This window comes from Carassius carassius, chromosome 10, assembly GCF_963082965.1.
Source record: "Carassius carassius chromosome 10, fCarCar2.1, whole genome shotgun sequence".
Lineage (NCBI taxonomy): Eukaryota > Metazoa > Chordata > Actinopteri > Cypriniformes > Cyprinidae > Carassius > Carassius carassius.
This window is the reverse complement of record NC_081764.1, coordinates 32,515,616-32,530,677: the sequence shown is the minus strand read 5'-3', so window position 1 is coordinate 32,530,677 and position 15,062 is coordinate 32,515,616. Positions and strand designations below refer to the sequence as shown.

General features: G+C 36.7%; 2 protein-coding genes across 6 annotated transcripts in view; both read left to right on the top strand.

The window, feature by feature from the left end:
* Positions 1 to 767: 767 nt before the first annotated feature.
* LOC132152180 (STE20-related kinase adapter protein beta-like) lies at positions 768 to 8,033 on the top strand. Of its 4 annotated transcripts, XM_059560949.1 has the most exons (13): positions 768 to 804; positions 1,716 to 1,786; positions 1,923 to 1,975; positions 2,551 to 2,634; positions 3,283 to 3,379; positions 3,500 to 3,621; positions 5,505 to 5,613; positions 5,698 to 5,821; positions 5,887 to 6,058; positions 6,794 to 6,898; positions 6,981 to 7,228; positions 7,350 to 7,392; positions 7,496 to 8,033. In XM_059560949.1, the coding sequence occupies exons 3-13, from the start codon at positions 1,964 to 1,966 to the stop codon at positions 7,655 to 7,657; spliced, it is 1,278 nt and encodes a 425-aa protein (XP_059416932.1). In that variant the 5' UTR covers positions 768 to 804; positions 1,716 to 1,786; positions 1,923 to 1,963; the 3' UTR covers positions 7,658 to 8,033. The 4 variants fall into 4 exon arrangements, with proteins under 4 accessions (XP_059416932.1, XP_059416934.1, XP_059416936.1 ...); XM_059560951.1 differs by lacking the exon at positions 1,923 to 1,975 and having other exon boundaries at positions 777 to 804; positions 3,288 to 3,379; XM_059560953.1 differs by lacking the exon at positions 1,923 to 1,975 and having other exon boundaries at positions 778 to 804.
* A 2,700-nt stretch (positions 8,034 to 10,733) lies between these two features.
* The window catches only part of LOC132152179 (neurobeachin-like protein 1), a 67,089-nt gene continuing 62,760 nt past the window's right edge, over positions 10,734 to 15,062 (top strand). For both annotated transcript variants that reach the window (XM_059560948.1, XM_059560947.1), the window contains exons 1-2: positions 10,734 to 10,999; positions 11,602 to 11,986. In XM_059560948.1, coding sequence (XP_059416931.1) covers positions 11,936 to 11,986 — 51 coding nt within the window. In that variant the 5' untranslated portion in view covers positions 10,734 to 10,999; positions 11,602 to 11,935. The remainder of the gene's footprint in view (positions 11,000 to 11,601; positions 11,987 to 15,062) is intronic.

Genomic DNA, 15,062 nt, shown 5'->3' with positions numbered 1-15,062 from the left:
TGAGAGCGACTTTTATTATGTAAATATCTGCGACACGTCAAGCGTGACGCGCGATCAGCTGGGACTGAGAAGGAAAGCTTTGGCAAGTCAACTTACAAATGTTATTGATAAATGTGAGAGGCACTTTGTGGTTTTTCCTCACACGATAAAACTGTGATGCGACCGAAGTTAAGTTAACTGTTGCTGCGCAGAACTGACGCCCGCCTTCAACATTTATTTAATTCAATTCAATTCAATTCAAGTTTATTTGTATAGCGCTTTTTACAATACAAATCGTTATAAAGCAACTTTACAGAAAATTATGTTTCTACAATATTTAGTAGTAGCTTATGGTGGTGGCTGTCAGTTTGTGCACGTTTGACAGGATTTTTAGAAAAAAATTAATACAAGACGTAGTCAGCTAGACGATGAACATTATTAATATTTTTAATTGATAATTATTATATGATGCAGTCACACATGTAGCAATATTTGTTAGTTCTGTTTGTTGATTCAGGGTTAGCATCATCTGAGGTCCTCTGAGGGTCATCATCATCTCTTCTCAGGTGTTCTGGATCCAGACTGGAGCTTGTGTAAATCCTAGTTACATCCCGTGGCAATACATAGAAACAAATAGAGACATCATTAGCATAGCTGCTGTTCCAACAAAGTAAAATTAGTTTAACCCAAGCTAATGAATAAAAATGCACATTTGATCAGATGCAACTACACTCACAATTTAAGAGATACATTATTCGAATGCTTGGCGAAAGAGATTAGATTTAAACATTTACAGCAGAACCTCCATCCACATGCATAACAAGGGTGAGTTTTTATTATAACTGCCGTTGAAAATTATTGTTATGCATCATATAAAAAAAATTATAGTTCTTGTAGCATGTGTGAATAATGTTAATACCGCATTATTAATGTTATATTGTGTGAATTATGCAGCTTTAAACATGATTCATATGAAACAGGGTGGATTTAATATTGAAGTCCATCTTATTTTAGACCCTTCTAGTGCACTGTTACTCTTCTTTAAAGATGTTTTGTTCTTAACCCTGTTAACCTACATGAAGTCTCTGTCAAGGACTAGGAAGGACATCTAATGTCATTTGCTCTGATAATTACATATTTAACATTTAACATATCATCTAATTTGGGCACGCATGTTTATGCATATCTATTTGTTTTCTGTATTGTGCAGTGGACCAATATAATATGCATGGTTTATTTTATTTACAACAGCAGTTTAATAAAGATTCCTCATCTTGAGCTATATACATATAATCTTTTTTTCATTTTTAATATAAATTGTAGTCAAGCAAGCATGAACTCATTTCGATGCTGCTAATATTAATTACATAACATAAAATGGACAGTAGTTGCCAATGTCACCTGCGGTGATATCAGAGCTGATGCGTCCAGAAAGATATGACATCCTATCAAGAGATATAACTGAAGATGAGGATGATGATGTATCAAGCAGAGAGGAGATCAGACTCATACAGTCATTTAAGCAGAGCCAGACACTGATTCCGGATCAGAAAATAGATGCTGCTTTTCAGACAAGATGCATTTGAAATCAGACTATCAAGAAATGACAGAAATAGTTCTGTAAGCTTAGAAAGCAGAGATGAGATGCTTTGGATCCGGATCATATGTGATGTCTTTTAATCCCTGAAAATTTGATATGTGCTTGAAAGCTTCTCTGATGATGGTTTGCTTCATAGGACTCTAATGGAGCACTGTAAGATGAGATGACATCTGTGTGTTTTACGCAGTGAAATCCGAGCAAAGCCAGGTAAGCGAAAAAGCGATTTAGCTTTTCTGGCAAATTTTCTTGCAATGAAAAATGTACCATGACACAGTGGAAACAGCCAGAAAACAACCGCAGGAGTGTTTCTGCAGATGGACTAATTGTTATTCATTGTCTCCAGAATCGCGTAAATGAACTCCAGTGAAGCATCAGCTCAGCCTCATGTCGTTTCTGGTGAGTGTCAATTCTTTTCATCCCCAGCTTGTTAGTGCAGAGCTCAATGCATTCGGTGTTTCATGCTTTCTGTGTTTATTTCTGCAGTTCTTCCTTCTGCAGGTGTCAGAATGTGTTTGAATGAGGGTTTTGATTCAGGGTTTAGTGTATAGTTGCAGTGCTTTTAGGGTTGTTTTTAAGATGTTCGCTGAACAATATCCATGGCCTGATTATTCTCTATTCACTAGATATGAGCACATTTAATAATACACATCCTCATCCTCCACCTCACTGCTTAATCCAGGAGGCTTGTGTGTCAATATCTCGCTCGTAAAGAAATGTTCTGGATTCAAGAAAAGTTCTGTAAGCAAGCATGAGATAAATAGTTTCATGTTTTACATTGAAAGCAGAACATGCCTGTGAATCATGGCTTAGTCAAACATGGCAAGCTTGAGTCTGCACTGCAACATTTCCGTTCTCATCTCCTCCTTTTGCCGTGTCTTTGCCCTTCAGCCCACCCTTGCTTGCATATTCAAACTGTGTATATAGTTGTATTCATCTCCATATTCTCATGTCTCCTCCCCTCTTCCCCTCAGGACTGCTCCTGTATCTCCTCCCACTCACGAGTCCAGTCCTTCAGCATAGAGGAGCAGTATGAAGACATCAGCCAGCAGTGCTCGGTCAGTAGAGTCTAATAATAGATCTCAGCTTCAGTGTGTTTGAAGGCATCAGGCAAGGATTCCCACATCACCTTAAATCACATACTCTGATTTAAAATGAATGACTTCTGTTTGCTTTATCACTGCAAATAGTTGTCAGTGTGAAAGCCCTGTAGAATATGAGAGAGCACAGTCATGCCAGAGAAACATCATTGCATTTTCACAAAGTCCAGTGAGCTTCAGATTGCTGTTGTTCTGAAGGGTGATCTGAGATTTGAGTGGATCCGTTGTGTTGGGCATCACAAAGCTGTGTTTCTGTTCCATGGTATTGGATGAAGGCTCACTTGTGCTGTTGTCCCGTGTCTTTAGGTATCTGTGGGTTGTCTTTAGGTATTCCCATCCTGTGGCAGAAATCTTTGGTGTTTGACTATAGCAGTCCGGGTCACTTTTCCATTCATGTTCTACAAATGATAAACAGTCATAAGCTTAAGAAGTTGAAGTCTAAAATGCTATAGTGTTGATATGTTTATAAAAGCTAACTGAATAATAACACATCTGGTTTGATGGCACAGAGATCAGAATATAACTCTATCACCTCTTACAGTTCAGGTAGAGTTGTGTGTGTGTGTGTTCATGTGTGTTTGTGTGGTGTTTTAATGTGTGTGACGGAGCAGTGATGTCTCTCCGTGTTCTGTGTTGATGGATGAGGATGACATCACAGGTCTCTCCACTGACCCCGCCCACTATCAGCTGCTCTCCCAACTGGGTAGGGACGTGATGTGCTTTATGTAGTATGATATGTTAGTGATTCCCTGATGTCTCATGTTTATGTCATGTAGCCTATATTGAGAAGTATCACTCTGTGTGTGTGTGTGTGTGTGTGCAGGCCGGGGCTTTAATAACCTCAGTCAGGTGAGCATGGCTCGACACACACTGTCTGGCCGGCTGGTGGCGGTGAAGAACACTGACCTGGATGAGTGCACAGAAGATGAGCTGCTGCAGCTGATGGTGTGTACATCACACACTGATTTCTGCCGTTTTCAAATGAAGCTTTATTAGATTTTAGATTTTAATAAAGCCTGGCATATGAAATTATAGTCACATTTTTTTAAGTTCAAGTCAAATTGTCAGTTGAAACTTACATTTAAATAACGTAGTATTTATTAAATATAAATATATTATAGAACTAAAATAACGAAACAATATAACTAAATATAAATAAAATGTAATATAATATATACATTTTTGTGTATGATTGTTCATATTTGATAAATTGAGCTTTTATGCAATTGCAGTTAATTCTAAGTAATAGTATTTTATATATATGTGTGTGTGTGTGTTTGTGTGTGCTTTATAGAATAATAAATACAGTAAATATTATTTAAATATATAATTTGTATGTATTATAAACTGTATATAATAATTATAATAAAAACTAAAATCAAGCCCTTTCTTTCGAAACATGCTGCACAACTCCTTGTTCAAGCTCTTGTTCTGTCCAGGCTGGACTATTGCAATGCCCTCTTGGCAGGTCTTCCAGCTAATTCTATCAAACCGTTACAATTAATTCAGAACGCGGAAGCAAGATTAATTTTTAATGAGCCAAAAAGAATACATGTCACACCTCTGTTTATCAATTTGCACTGGCTTCCAATAGCTGCTCGCATAAAATTCAAGGCATTGATGTTTGCCTACAAAACTACCACTGGCTCTGCACCCATTTACCTCAATTTGTTACTTCAGACTTATGTGCATCTAGAAGCTTGCGTTCTGGAAGTGAACGTCGCTTGATTGTGCCATCCCAAAGAAGCACAAAGTCTCTCATACGCACTTTTAAATTAAATGTTCCTTCCTTGTGGAATGACCTCCCCAACTCAATCCGGACAGCTGAGTCCTTAGCCATCTTCAAGAATCGGCTTAAAACACATCTCTTCCATCTTTATTTGACCCTCTAACTTTAACACTCACTATTCTAATTCTATTCTTTAAAAAAATCTAACTACCTTTCTAATCTTTTTATATTCTATTTTCTTTTCATTTATTATGCAATTATATGTGTGTGTATGTGTGTGTGTGTATGTGTAAAGACCTCTAACACTAGCTTGCTCTATTCTTTTTTTATTCTATCTGTTTTCTTTATATTATATTATTTAAAATCCAATGCTAGGTGTACTGTGTTAACCTAACTGAGACTTGTTATAGCACTTATATATCATTGCTCTTTTTGTTGTTTTTGATTGCTTCCACTGTCCTCATCTGTAAGTCGCTTTGGATGAAAGCGTCTGCTAAATGAATAAATGTAAAAAACATTTATAATTGCTATTTTATATATATATATATATATATATATATATATATATAGAAAATATATATCTATATAGATAGATAGATAGATAGATGGATTCTGAAATAAAAATAATAATAACAATGGACATGTATATATATATTTATATAATTATTATTTACATATAATAATATTTGTATTACTATGTTTACAAGAGCACCGTTGTAGTGAAAATCAGTTAGATTTTAATAATAAAAACATTGCATACATACAAAATATGTATATAATACTTAGTAAAATGAGTACATTTTGTATACTGTCATGGAACTATTTTCACTGTGACTGTTAAAACCTCAAAAAAAAATAAATAAAAGCCCATGAGGCTTGTGTACTGTATTTTAATTTTTTTTTTAAGCCATTCAATTATCATTCAAAACAAATATAAAAGCATTTGGGATTGTCACAACATGAGAGGGAGTAAATAATGACAGGCTGTTAATGTTTTTGGGAGAACTATTGCTTTAAGGCATTATTTGTCCCTTTAATGATGATTAAACCATTGGTTTAAGACAATTGGTATTATTTGTTTATGTCTATTATTTTGCAGAATGAGGTTCTGTTGTCCAGATTGTTCCGTCACCCGAACCTGCTGACGTCCAGACAGGTGTTCAGCTCGTGCTGTCAGCTCTGGGTTCTGTCTCCTCTCATGAGCTACGGTGAGACTCACCTGTAATATACATCCTCTTTCACTTCCCATCCTTCCCTTACTGAGTTTCCCTCTCCGCACGCATCTCATTAAGGCTCTGCAGAATCTCTGCTCCGGTCTTATTTTCCGGATGGAATGAGCGAGTCTCTGATAGCGTACCTGCTGTACGGGATGCTCCGAGCGCTGAAGTACCTGCATCACATGGGTTACGTGCACAGGTGAGCACACGATGACTCTGTCAGGTCACAGAGATGAATCTGGTCTCATCTGGTGCGTCCTGCAGGGGTGTGAAGGCCAGTCATGTGCTGCTGTCAGCTGAAGGCCGTGTGTGTTTGTCGGGACTGCAGAGCGTGTACAGTCTGATGAAGGATGGCAAGAGAATGAGAGCAGTGTTTGACATGCCTCAACACAGTCTGTCTCTGCTGCCCTGGCTGAGTCCTGAGCTGCTGCGACAGGTGACGCTCACACAGTCCAGATGCGTAATAGACAGCATATAACTGTTTCTGCTAATTTGAGTGTGGCACAGGTAATCGAATTGTAAAAATTGAGCATGCACAATTAAATATCCAAAACTGTCTGATATATACACTACCATTATTTTTTTTTACAGAGGTTTAGTTATTTAGCAAGGGCACATTAAATGGATCAAAACCGACAGTTAAGACACTATTTATTAATGTTACAAAAGATTCCTGGAGTAATGGCTGCTGAAAATGCATTTTACATTTTAAATGAAATATTATTTATTAGTTATTTTAAATATTTACAATATGTTCAAGTATAAAACAAATGCAAGTAAATGCAAAAAAAAAACCTTACCTACACCAAAATTACAAAACATAAATATATTCATTTATTCATTCTGTAATTTTCAACTAACTTTATTTTAAAAATAACACTGAAATAAAAATGAATGAAACCTATATAGACATAACAAACTAAAATGATAAAAATGCACAACAAAATTGCTCAGCCTTTCACTTAAAATGAAAACAGAAAATGTGTATAAAATAAAATGAATTCAAAATATTCATAAAAACTATAATAGTATCTTTGAAATAAATTAACACTGATAAAATTACATTTAAATTAAATCACTAAAACTGGCTGTTATACATATGATATTGTCAATGTCAACTCCAACATCAGTTTTAAAAACATTGAGCTTGATGAGAATTTCTGTGATGAAGGATCTTCACGGCTATGGAGTGAAGTCAGACGTCTACAGTCTGGGAATCGTGGCGTGTGAGCTGGTCAGTGGCAGAGTGCCGTTCCAGGACATGCCGCCCACTCTGGTACTGCTGTTCTTCAAATGTCCCACCTACTGCAAGCTAACCACGACTACCAAACACTCATTTCCTGTTTCTTCTCCTACAGATGCTGCTTCAGAAGCTGCATGGTTCTCACTGCTGTCTTCTCGACGTTCCTCCTTATCCTCTTGGAGACATGGGTGCGCTCAGGGTGTCCCGCTCCGGTGTGGATTCGGGGATCGGCGAGAGTGTTGCGACCGGAAGTCTGACCCGTACTGCCACAGCGGAGAGACCTCAAAGCCCCGCCCCCAAAAACCACTCGGCCACACTGCACAACCTGGTCCAGCTGTGCCTGCAGCAGCAGCCTGAGCGCAGGTTCACACACACAAACGCTTATCTACTCAGTTCACCTGCCAGGGCCCATGAAAATATCTAAAACATAAAAAATAACCTTTTTACTTTGACCCTGTGTATTATGTGTGTGTTTGTCGTTCAGGCCGTCTGCGACAGCTCTCCTCACCCATCCCTTCTTCAGACAGGTACATTAACCCTTTCATCAAGCTTTCACTCACTTTCACCCTGTCTTCAGTCTTACAGTGCAGCCTGAATTCATTCCTTCATTGATCTGTATTGATCTTCCAGGTGAAGAAACACACGAGGGACTCTTTCCTCAGTTTGATGTATCCGGCCGTGCCAGTGTCCTGTCCTCCAGATACGCCTCCGTCTGAAACATCCACCCAGACCTGCAACACCCCGTCACCCACCCACCCTGAGCCCGAGGATGGCTTGTGGGATTTCTCCTGAACCTCGTCGTCTGTTTCTGTCTCTCTCGTCCATTTCTTGATTGTTTCTCGATAAATATATTCCATATTAATTTGTCCTAACCAGCAGCTAGATTTGGTCATTTGCTGTTCAGTTGGTTTGTGTTTATGTCACACCATGTTACTTTAGCCCCGCCCACAGTGAACTCTAACTAAATCCCATCTCTATATGGACCAAAGTATTGATGACATCATCTTGCACTCATGGGCGTGTTGACATTTTTATCTAATCAAAAATTTGCCTAGACATTTCCTGATTAACAAGAGCAATTATATACTCGTTAATAATGTCTGTGCCCTCAACTAAAAGCCTGTTAGCTTGGGCTGCACGATTCATCAAAATAAAACTGAAATTGTGATGCAGCGTGTTTATGAAATCTCAAAAGCTGCCTTTTAATTTATTAAATGTATATCTTTCTTAAATACTTGAGGTTTTAAATTTTACAGTGAAATATTACAAAACTAATATTTCTTTTTTTATTGAGGAATATAATTATTAAAATAAGAAATATTACTATTGTTATATTTCACAATAAAATAAAAAATGACAATACTAATATTTCCTTTTTGAATAATTTGTATTTCTCAATAATAATAATGTTTTTCTTAAATATTCTATTGTAATTTTACGGGAAAAATATTACTAAAATAATATTTGTTCTTTTTAAAATATTTTCTTATTATTAAATTTATGCAGACGCTTTTATCCAAAGCGACTTACAGTGCATTCGGGATATCAATTTTTACATATCATGTGTTCCCGGGGAATCAAACCCCCAACCTTGCGCTTGATTGCGCAGTGCTCTACCAATTGAGCTACAGGAACACTTATCAAATATTTATATTATCAAATACTTTGTTTTTAATTTAACTGTGAAATATTGCACATCTTATATTTTTTATTTGTTAAATATTATATAATAATAATATATTATGTATACTATACTCATATTTATATATAATAATAAAAAATGGCCTAATTGTGCAGCCCTATTAAAGCAATAAGCCCCAAGTTATAAGAGTTATCAATTTAATGTAAACCACGGCTTCATTGGGCTTATTGCTTTTATAAAATGGTTATTTCATATATGAAGTAAGGTTTCACTAAAAAGAGCAAGTAAAGTGCAGTTATATTAATAAAAACATTCTTCCGCCAAACAATGTAGTTCCTCAGAAATGTTGTGGTTCCAGCAAAGTGGTTGCCGAGCAACACACAAATGTAAACAAAGGTGTATGTTTGTAGAGTAATATACAACAGCTTCAAACTTGGTTCAACCAATCAGAATCAAGGACCGGAACTATCCGTTTTATAATAGCTATTTTTAAACAGCCATTTTTAAAATATGTCCCACCCAACTTTCTGTAAACTACAGTAAAGAAACTACATTTCCTCTTTCGTTATGGACAGAAAAATGACAGTTACAAGCTGTTAAAGACACAATCTGTGACTTGTGTCTTAATTTATGCTGTGTGCTCATATGTATACTGCACATTTTGGCCACCCAAGTTTTCCATGCATACTACATTATATACTGTTACTATGCTATTCTGATAAAAGACCATGTCAGTGTGTGATCAGCGCTTCCTGTTAGATGTTCACAGCAGCCAATCACATCATGAACTAAATGCAAATAACTGGATTTGATCAAACTGAGCCATAAATGCAGGAGCCAGATGTTGTGTGTGTGTGTGTGTGTGTGTGTGTGTGTGTGTGTGTGTGTGGAGTTCATTAGTGCATCACCCACTCAACCTGTGCCAGTGAACCTGTGGGTGTGTGTACAGTACATGTGTTTGTGTATCCAAATCCTCCTCTTGCTGTGAAGAAATGGCACGTTTTACTCCTGTGAAGAAATAAACCAAACTTTCAATGCTGTGCTGTTCAAGCGCCCATCAAAACTGCCTCAACCCAATCAGAATGAAACTGAAGGACTGAGCAGCTGTAACTGTGACCGATATAATATTTACTGATTTTTTTTAAATATATATATATATGTTGACTATATGAGATCTTTAGACATGATAAATATATTCTTACTCTGTTTCATAACTCTTTGGTGTACTGTCTTTTGTTTTTTTGCTTTGTGCCATTTCTTAATGCAGTAGATTCATAACTTTCTGACAATTAAAAATGTCATATATAAGTGTTCTTGTTTTCCCGTGCAACTTTACAAACTTATCTAATTTGACTGATTTATATTTTCAAAAATATTTCATTTCTAGCAATTTGTGTTGCATTTGGTGAACTTTTATTTGAACTGCAAGTATTTCTGTATTGGCGTTCTCTGGCCAGCAGAGGGAGGTCATATATTGTGCACAAATAGATCCTGCACTTTTTATCTTATAATGCTGGCAAAAAAAACACACACACACACAAAAAACAACAACAAAAAAAAACAGTATATTTTATGTCAAGGTAACTTAAAGTACATTGATAGATCTAAAAATAGCGACGACCGAAGTATTGAGGCTGAATTTAGCAGTCTTACTACACTGAATGCATCTCATCAATGTTAATTATACAAATGATGTGTATACAGTGAGCCTATCTTATTGGCTGACAGACATTCGAATATTAATTAGATTAGGTAACCAAACACCCTGGCCTTGTGTAAAAATGAAACATGAATTTCACTTGGAAGGTCTTTTCCAAAAATCTTGAGATATGAGAGTTTATTTTCCTGAATTTTATTTTTGTTATTTTGATATACATAGATTATTACCAAATGAGCCTTTTCTTTTATTTTTGTTTTATATATATATATATATATATATATATATATATATATATATATATATATATATATATATATATATATATATATCAGTATAATATATATTTTTTTAACTAATGTTTGTACAATGTGACTTTCAAGAAATATCTCAAGGAAGCATACTATGCAACGTCATCATGATGTAATTAATATTCATTAGGCCAAGCCTTTATGGGATTGGTCGTTTCGCCAGTTTCAGCCACGCCTTTGCGACGCACATGAGCTCCACATAGGCAACGTAAAGGAGTGCGGCCTGTCGTAAAACATCTAGGGAAGAAAATAACACACACACATACACACACACGCACACAAACCTTCAAGCCAGCTGAGCCCGTGCCGTGGCTTTGTAACGAGCAGTCGCAGTCCAGCGCGATGATATTCGTCGTATGCATCCGGGCTGTCAGGCTTATCTGGTTACAAAATTAGTCAAAAGCTAGTTTGGGTGGTTGAAACCGACATGCTTTAAATATCAGTGGCGCTTTCAGTTCATGCAACATTCCTGGATCCTTCACCAGAACACATCCTTTGGGTCGGGACTCTTTTTGTTGAAGCAGGTGAGTTTTACATCGATAGTGAGCTAATATATGAGTATTAGTGTTGTATATGCCTCTGCCACTTGTTATTATGATCAGATCTTTATAAAATGACAAATGTTGATTTTAGGGCTATTCCTAAGCGTTAACTGTTACATCTAAATCTGTAGTAAATATTTTAGGCAAGATAATGCGGATGATCTAAGTGTTAAATGTTTTCACACCCTGTAGGGGTGAGTTTCTATCGAAGTCTAGAATCTGTATTTTGGTTTATGATCTAAAGCTTAAAGTAACACCCAGAGTTCTACATCAGCTCTAACTATGTGCGAATCTTTGGACACAGAAATAATAAATCCACAGAAATAATCTGAACAGATATGGTTAAGTTAAAATATAGTTTACAATGCCTGGGATATAATGTTGGCTCTGTGAACATGTTGAGTTGGCCTGGGATGATGTCATGGGTCTCTGTTTATTTTGGGATATTTTTTCCTTCTTTTAAAATCATGCATTGCACATTTACTGTTATCTGTGACATGCAAATTTGTTTTGGTAATTTGCAGTGCATTCGTGCAGCATCTAAATCCAGGGCTGTTTGTAACGTGTGCTGTATTTGTCGACAGGGCTTGGAAGAACAGAGGAATTTCTGGAAAAGCTGCTGGTGGAAAACTGCCAGAAACGCACAAGTCCAAGTCATCTGGGATTGGTATCGTTCACATGATGGATGGGATTTCACCGTGCACAGGGGAAATGACACGATCTGTCACCCTGGATTAAGAAGACCGATTTAGATTCACTCGTTGGTGGGATTTGTTATCCACGAAGGAACGTGGCATTTGGGCAAACTCCTGTTGACAGGATATTGACACCATGAGGGTTCGGGAATACTGACCATAATATAATCAGGGTTATTATCGGGGAGATTTCTGCCTACATGCTCACAGCTTGCAGTGCAGAATGGCATCAACCGAGAGACTGTATGAGGTTTGGATGCTTTACTGTAATAAGGTAAAGAACTTGCAGAGCACATGCACTTTCATTGAATGAATGCCTTTAATTTCTCATGCAGATGCTCATTACCTCACTAAGCACGGCTATATAATCTCCTTGTATGCAAGAAGGAGTGCGGTTTTATTTATTTCTTGAGGTATGTGTGAACGCATGTTGTGACCTCATGAGATGCCCGCTGGGAAGATCCTTGAGCTCAGGCGGTTGGGAATGTCCAGTTGTGTTCATTGATGAGGGACTGTAGATACTGCCGACCCCCATCTGTGACATCATGTAATCGGACTTAACATAATCGACCCGAGATAATTCAGGACATAGTGACAGATTGTGTTTTGGTTATTCTTCCCTAATGAAACCATATGATTTGGGGTCTAAGATTTTTTTCTGTAAAGGTCTCATGTTGGTTTACAAAAAAGAAGAGAAAGGTCTTAAAGGTGAAGCATGTAGTTTTTTTAAATGTTAAAATCTTACTTATTCCAGATCAAGATGTAGGAGCAACTATAAGTAGACCTTCATCTTTCAGTTTCCACAATAAGTGTAAACAGTGCTCTGTTTGTTTGTGCAACACTGGCTCAACCAATGGTGTGAATCTGGGGGCGGAGTTAATTGTTTGACTGACCAATGGCAGATAGGGGGAAAATCTGTTTGAAAACATAATTTTTGCAATTCCATTTTTGTTGGTAGTGTAAAAATGACACACTTAAGCTTTAAAAGACTCGCATGTCTTCAAGATAAGGCTCTCTAATTTGAACTTTCTCTGAAATAGATTTTGTCACCAAGACCTCTTAATTTTCGCCCCAATAAGCTGTCATACACAAATCAATACCTAAAATGTAAATACATCAAATTATGAAAGAAAAAGTGTTTTTAATTTATGACCCTCTAAATGTTGAATTTTTGGTATTATTTATATACTATTAATTCATGTCTTGCTCTTTTTATATTATAATTTTTGTTTGTATTAATTTTGTTCTGTGCTTTTGTAATTTTTATTAGATTTTTATATTTCTATATAGTTAGTTATAATGTACTCTTTCAGTTTTAGTAAATTTGATATTTCAATTGAACTCTTATTATTTAATCAACTATTAAAATAAATTATTTAATAATTATTTTATCAGTTAGTTGCAAAGGCAATATTTAGCATTTTTGTTTGTTTCATCTAGTATCAATTTGATTGTATTTCAGATTTATTTTAGTTACACTGGAAAAAAAAACTGGTGTATGGTTTACTTTGACCAGTTTTCACTCTGACATTTCTAGTAAATTTCTCAAATAATTACAAATAAACTTCTTACTTCTCCTTCTGAGACCAAAATTTCTGACTGTACACCTAGCAACCACCCACAACTCCCTAGCAACATCCTATCAACCACCCAGGTTACAAAGGCAACTTTCTTGCAACTGCCAAGCTACACCATGGCAACGTACAGAACACCCTAACAAGTGCCTAGAAACACCCAAACAACCACCCTGGATGCCCTAGCAACTGCGTAGCAACACCATAGCAACTACCCTGAACACCATAGCAACCATAGGGTCATTTCTGTCTCAAGCGAACATAAACTGTTGAGAAAAAATGCAATGTGGATCATTATAGTGGATTCATGCTGCTGATTCGACTGCGCAGCTGCTGTCTGTCTTTTACGTTCATCTATAAACAGCAAGAAAAGCACTCATTGCTCATCAGTGAATAATCCAGTTTTTTTCCCTATAGCTTGTAATTTTGCTTATTGTGTGTAGTGTATCAGGTATTGACAGTGTTGTCATAATAAGCTTCTTAATTACAATACAACATGGCTAGAGTCTATAGAAAAAAATATTACAAAAACAATAGCTTGTAGGGCTGTGTGATATGGACAAAAAAAACCTATCGCAATTTCTTTGATCAATTTTGCGATTTCAATTTTAATCACGATTTTGACACCCACAGATATGCTTTACAGTCATAAATCCATTCGGTATGAATTTGAAACATATTTCCAAAAGAAAACCAATTAGAGCTTCATCAAAAAGTTTGTAACATGTTTCTAGAACAGACATAGGTCAAAATAATCACCAAGTAAAGGTGTGACAAAATGTCTAGACATATGACAAAATGTCTAGACATATGGCAAAAAATAAATTAATAAATAAATCCCATGTCCAGGGATTTTTTTGTTCTTTTTTGCCATGCATTGGTCATGGAGCTCATTGTAGCGGGGCCTCAGGTGTTAAAATAGATTTGATATACATTGTACAGGTTCACACGTACTCCGTCTGCAGTGCGTATAGAGTATGTCTCCGTCTGCAGTGCGTATACAGTATGTGTATATGGTGCAGAAGCAGCGAGAGTGCATTATTATAATGTGAAAGCACTCTGTCACAAAACCAGACATACTTGCTCAGATACACGCTGCTCTCGCCCGGAGAGAGTGTGCAATTTAAAACGTGTCTCCTCTCACTCAAACGGCGTCCTGTGCACTCACAACTCTCTCTATGCACGTTTCTATTTCTAGCCTTATACCGCGTGCAGTTTGAACGCTCTGATCCGTTAACATGGGTTCTGAAAAAAATCCCATCACAGACAGTGTGTGAACCTGGAGTTGCGTAGGCATATGCCCAGTCTGTTCTGTTCTCGCGCTAGGCGCATTGCATTGTGATTGGATAGCATACTGCGGGAGGTCAGGGCGGTGGAAAATCGTGCTATAAAGCGATTTAGAAATCGTGCATGCTCAAATCATGATTCTATGATGATTTTGATTAATCGCACAGCCCTAACTTTTTATTTTTTTAATGTGGCAAGGCCAGCTCAAAAACACAGAACAGACATGTGATCTGGCTCTTTTGCCTTGAGGCTGCCGAATGTTTACTTTCTCAAGCCAACGTCAAAGTTTGTTCACTAACTTTAGCCACTAGTTTTATTTAACACTGTTTAGCTGCAGATTCAACACAAAAGTATTCTTCTCACTCCTTTAAACTCCTTGTCTTGGTGTTTTGTGTTGCCAGAACAGTTCTTTAACTGCTAGGTTACTATCACGCTGGTATATTCAGATCCTTGTTGAGACTATTGTGATCATCAGGCTGACACCAAATC